Genomic DNA, 6,434 nt, shown 5'->3' on the forward strand with positions numbered 1-6,434 from the left:
CTGTGGATGTACTTCTTATAGTTGTTTCTGAAACAGTGTCAGACCGTGGCATCACCAGTATCTGGTCTCCTTCACAGTTGCTTGCCCATCTTGTGTCAAAAAGTGTTTCCCCATCGAAATATTTCCTCTGTTCAAAACTTAGTTTCATGTAGAGTCGCGGTCTTGCTTTTCTTTTTCTTTATGAACCATTTTAGCCTTATAAGTATCTCATATCATTCCTCCTAGATTCCGCCATGGTTGTTTACAATTCCACCACCACAGGTGACTGCAAGAGCAGCTCTTAATATGACACGTGACGCCAAACTGACCATGAGGACATTACTCCATATTGGAATAATAATAATAATAATAATGAAATTCAGAGGCCCTTTGTAATCCTGGTCCCCTGGGTTGCCCATAAATTAAATTGCCCATGTAAGTGCTTTCACAGGATACATGTGACCTGTTGTTGATGCTAGATTAAAAGTCAGAAGATCACCAAAGTTACAGTTTATCCTCTGGGCATCATAAATGTCCAGCCAACAGACCAATATTACCATTCCTAGAGCCAGTTACCCCATAATATACTGAGATCGGGGGAATTCATACTTCACTTGTGATCCCCTCTGATTAAGGATTTCAAAAATCAAGCCAAAACTTCAAACAACAAAGAAGTTTTATTATTCCAGTACTGGTCTGTGTGACGTTTGCTTATCCTGTGTTATTCTGACCTGACCTGACCTCCTCTCTTCCTCCTACTGATTCATCCATGTTCTTCTTTTTCCTTTCATTTATCTCATTCTTTCTCTTGGTCAAAAGATCTTACACCCATCAAAGCAAAGCTCTTGTCCCTGTACTCATACATTTTTTTCAGTGTTCCTCACCCACACGTTTCATCCTTTCAGGTTAATCCGGCTTGGTCATGATCATGACCTCACAGTCTCAGCTCTTTAACCCGTTTCCATGCAGAAGCAAGTTTCAAGTATCATAAACAATTATTGGAGACAGAAACATTCTTACTGACTGCTTTACTGTCCAGTGTACTGGCACCACATGGTTCAAAAAATGCTGCAGGTACTAGGTGTAGGCGTGCAGGATGTAGTAGTGAGGAACTCGGCGCTTTTATGATTAAAAATGTGTTTTTATCTGTTGTAAACTATAACCGTTGGCTATTTCTTGCATCTACTATAGTATATTTGAAGTGTGCCTTTAAGTATCACAAGTTTTATTATAATACTTCTGTGTCCCAACAGATTGGGCTAGCACCTGTAGGAAAGTAATTCTGCAAATAAAACATATGATTTGATTATCCATTCTCGGTGTAAGGGCCAGCGTTTGATGACTTCCATCATTGTTTTACAGTTGGGGTATAATGAAGAGCTAAAAAACTGTGACAGAATGTTGTAAAGCCTCACACTGATAGCTTTTCAGTCATTACAGTATGTTCAGAAAAGACTGCCGACCGTATTGACTTATTAAATGTGTTATCTTAACATTTTCAGATGCTGGTGTTTATTGTTAATTCAATTATTTGTAAGCATAAGGTCCACACAGGGTGCATACTGTACATATGAGGCACAGACTTCTGTGCCATGCCATTTGGGAATCATTAACATCAAGGCTACTAAAGACTTCAGAGATTGACAGAAAGATGGATGTACTGACAAATTATGAATACTGTGCTAAGATTTTTAAAGAAGCTGAGGACAAAAGTCAAAGAAGCTCAGGGCAGCAAATCAGGCCCTTTGTTTTTTTTGCTCTTGAGCTGTTATATACTGTAAATGCAAAAATAAAAAGAAGCTCCAGTACATCCTACACACTCATGGTGCTGTACTACTGTAGATAACCCACTGCACTATATTGCACATTCATACTGTAATGACACGTAATGGCCACATGATGGCACTGTACGACTATATCCGAGCTTCATCACCAGTCACAGGTGACTGCTGGTTGATTCTTTATTGTGAACACTGGAGATTGATATAATACAAATCATTTCAGTGAATGCACAGTATACATATTACATGTTATCAATACATTAATGACTTTATTCTGAAAATTTGTTATATTTTAAAATATATCAAGATTAAGTATTACCATCAAATGTAAGCTACTGTATTTGACTCAGTATCTATAGTATTTATGAAAATTATGTATTAGAAGGCATGTTTTCAATGAAAAGAAAAACATATTTGTACCACTGGGTAGATTTGCTGAAAGAAGTCATGAAAATAGCTACTGAAAAGCCTCCTTGACACATGCACCCTCCAACTTTGCTGCATTTATACTGCATAATTCTCTAAACCATTGAATCAATAGCAGCATCTCTCAATGCAATCATCCACTGTGGACTGGCAGGAATTACAAACCTCAGGAAGGTTCAGTTTTGAAAATTTTGATTGACAAGTACATGAATGGCACTTTGCTGTGTTTATGTTTGCTTTTACCCTCGGTTTTATTTTTGTGGTGTTGTAATGTCCTTATATACTGAAATGAAGATTGGTAATGAAAATCAAGATGCCAGGTACAGCATTTTAAAATATTTACATAGGTTCAAAATTCAGTGTGTTACTTACAAAAACCTCTCTTAACCCCAGCACTGCTCACCTTAATGAAAATAAATCTAAGGTCCACTTACTAGGTTTATCTGGAGCTTTCAACCATGGTCTTCATCAGTGGATGGGATTTACTTAGTGCAGCCAATGAATATTGAATAACTATCATACACCCATCCTTTATTTATGCTGTCATGAAACCATGAGATGTGGTGAAAAGTTCTGTTTCATTAAAAGTCAGTAAATGGACTTGAAGTGATTTTCTTTGTCCAACTAGAGAATTCTGCATCAAGAATGGATTTTCACACAACATCCAACCTTTCATTTTATCCAGATATAGATCAGATTTCAAAAGATTCCTGTTGCTTTGGCTCAAAAATTCATTATTTGTTTACATCCCTTGCATTTTTCTTTTGCTTTCTCAAAAGCATTACTGTGTTGGGAGCAATGTCTCTGGAAAAACCTTTCTTTCCCCCCTTTTTTTGCCACGAAGCATAAATATTGATTTCTCCCAATATGAATAAAATACAAAGTACATTAGTTGTAAATGAAGGCCTACAGTGCATTTCTTTTTCTTTACATCAGTATGAAGATAGTCATGAGTACAAGCATTAAAAACAGTTACCATATGTTATCCTGTACATAACCAGCACACAGTGCCATTTGACAGCTTTCATTAGGTGCAAGGTGTCTCTTTATAAATGAGTTTATTGAATCTGTTTCTATTCCTTTAACAAGATAGACTGACTTAATATTGCACATACTTGTGTTGATATACTTTAGTTTCAACAAGACAGGCATTTACAAACCACAAAGCTTTCAGAGAACAAAATTAAAAGGACATTTAAAATATGTACATCACATTTATGGAAAACTGCACAAGATGAATAGAACAGGCTATGAGGAGACTTACAGACATACTATAGCTATAAGTGTGTATTTGTGTGTGTGCATGCATGTGTATGTGCAAACATGTAGGATTTATATTACATTCACAGTTGCAGTGAAAAGGTGGGCTGGGAGAGAGGGCATACTGGCCACATCACTACTGATACAAATATTACAAACACTGCGAATCTCATGAAAAATTCCCAGGCACAAATACTCTTTACATAGAATGTACCTGTTCTCTCTCTCTTTCTCCCTCACACACACACACACACTGATACACACACAGACAGGGCGTGGCCTATGAGCGACAGCAGCCAGCAGTCCTCATTTCTTTGTCAACGTACTCCTGCAGCTGAAACTTCGGCTCGTCAGGCTCCTTCATGGTCCTGTGCTTCAGTTCTCTGAGAGAGAGGGAGAGAGACAGGAACATGATGCTACGCTAACTCTGCTAGTGACTAGGTGACAACACCCAAACCGCACTGGGGTTTGTGAGCTTTATCACACTAACCTTTTGCTGTGGGTTTAGTGTTTGTCAGACAAGTTCACCTTTACTAGAAGTTGGCCAGAATTATGGCTATAGGATTTATGGGAAATTTATTTCTACCTCATTAATTCCAAAGCAAGTGTCTGTTGCCACAGACTATTTACCATAATAAACATATATAAGTTGTATTTGCAGGCATCTAGTTTCTCATTTATTTTAATACAAAGTGTGTAGAAGTTTGAAACAATAAATTCATATAAAATGTATAAATTCACTTGCTAATATTCTGACCCTCTGATGCATGCAGCTGGAGAGGACAAAAATATAGAGACACCTCTGAATATAATGCAGTCCAGCACATAGTTTAACACCATCTTAAACTGTGACCTCAATAATAAACATATAAGTGAATGTATACATTTATGACAATTTCACCAAAAACTGAAACATATTGAGCTTTATAAATACAAATGTTAAGACAGAAGTGTTACTGAAGTGCGTACAATTGTAGGAGTGTACCTAATAAAGTGGCCACTGAGTGTATATGAGACTGTGAGACAGTATGAAATGTGATGGTTTTTCCCACCTTCAATTTTTAGGAAACACACTTACTGGCTTTCTTGGCTCAAGTAAGATGAGAAGATTGATATTACTTTCTTGTCTGCTGTTAAATATTAGGCTAAAGCCAGGAAATGGTTAGCTTAGTTTAGTTTAGCTTAGCTCAGAAACTGGAAGCAAGGGGGAACAACCAGCCTGGCTCTGTCCAAAGGTAAATAACAGCAGCCTAACAGCACCACTAAAGCTAAATGTTATCACACCATTAAAGGTTTGTCACTGGGACTCTAGTGAAGCCTAATTATGGGTGATAACATCTGATAACAGCCATTTAATGAGGTGATAATGTTCCAAACAGGTGCTGTGCCGGGCTTGCTGTTTCCTCTTGTTTTCTAGTCTTAATGGCAAAGTAAGCTAAGAAATAGATACGTGATATCCAAGTTTGTCAGTGGCTCAATAACACCATAGTTGCATACTCTAAGTATAGATTAGTGTCATTGTCAGTTTCCATGTGAATCACGTTTTTGTTGCTTTTATTTTAGGCCCTTGTGTCTTTTGTGCAAATTAAGCACTATTGAATAGAAATTAACTACAACATGATAAGCTGAAAGAGATGAAAAAGTACAAGAGAGACAAACAAGAAGCAGGGGAGTGAACCGAAACGCAGAAAGAGACAAGAAGCTGAAAAAGTGTTAACATGAGCCAGAGGACAACATGAGGAAAAGATTTGGTTTTATATTCTTTAGCTGCAGGGTGTTATGTGCCAAGCTGTCATGCTGTTCTTAGCAACACCCTACTATGCCAGCCTGTTACCGTAACAAGGCTATAAATGTAAAGCAGCTCTCACACAAACTGTCTGAGACTAAATGCTCAAGTGAAATACACACTTAAAATAGTATTCTATTATTATACCATAGCTGTAGGGAACACATGCAAATGTACATCATGTCCAAAAATGTTTTTACTTAATAAATGTGCTTGCTCCTACTGTATCATAACCAGACTGCTCTCCTTTTTCTTGACGAGAGCACCAGCTATCTTGGTCCCTCCTTATAAACTTATTCATATATGGTGTTGCAACAGTCACCAAACACCTGTCCTTGATTAGCAATGCAGATTTATTGAAAATGAATATACACAAATAGCCTCACACAAAATGAACTTCCTCAGATGCATTCAAAATAAGAGCAAAACATCTCTAATTGCTCTCAGGATTAGAGCCACGTATTGTCTGTGGTTCAGCTGTTTAGATGCAGCACAATCTATGACCGCTGTCTACTACATGAAGTTAATGTTATCCAACAGAGTAGATTACTGTGCAATCAATAAACTGTTTAAAAAAGTGGTTGGTGTCTACCCCGAGACTCAATATACAACAGTAAATTCTCGTGTTGTAGCACTCACTTTATTGTCGCTGTTGATTAGTGTAACTATGTTTTATTGCAACTTTACAGTACACAACTTTTAATTCCTCTGATCCTTAATACCAGCGTTCTTTAACTGTGAGTTGAAATGAGATTGTGTTGTTATTGCTTAGCCTATACAGCTATATGTATTCATACGTAAAAGGAAGAATCTGTCTTACATACTTACTCAAAGATAATGCTTAATGTATTATTTTCATGGTCCCCCACATCTAGTTGGGGTGTAAGGTTGATTTTGATGTCCTAGGCAGAGCACACAAACTCTCAACTCAAAAACTCTGTGTTCTGTTAGAAATAAATTAATAAATCAGTCAGATAATTATTAGACTTCAATGTGTTAGTAATGTAGTTTAGTAAGATTCAAAGTCTGCTCTAGTCTGCTCTGTTTCAAGGTTAGCAGTCAGCCATGACGCAGTTGTTTTCTTGTTTTAATCTTGTGTAAGAATTATGTCTGAATGGATGTTTTAGTTACACATCACGCATACAACATACACACACACATGGAATTCTTCATTTTGTTATGTCCAGCTGCTCCAAGCATGC

At 37.1% G+C, this 6,434-nt stretch overlaps 1 protein-coding gene across 1 annotated transcript in view; it reads right to left on the reverse strand.

The window, feature by feature from the left end:
- Positions 1-2,143: 2,143 nt before the first annotated feature.
- Positions 2,144-6,434, reverse strand: part of LOC109951547 (ras-related protein Rab-26-like) — a 90,705-nt gene continuing 86,414 nt past the window's right edge. Inside the window, exon 10 of the mRNA XM_020586117.1 lies at positions 2,144-3,829. Coding sequence (XP_020441773.1) covers positions 3,727-3,829 — 103 coding nt within the window. The 3' untranslated portion in view covers positions 2,144-3,726. The remainder of the gene's footprint in view (positions 3,830-6,434) is intronic.

This window comes from Monopterus albus, unplaced genomic scaffold, assembly GCF_001952655.1.
Source record: "Monopterus albus unplaced genomic scaffold, M_albus_1.0 scaffold395.1, whole genome shotgun sequence".
Taxonomy (NCBI): Eukaryota; Metazoa; Chordata; class Actinopteri; order Synbranchiformes; family Synbranchidae; genus Monopterus; species Monopterus albus.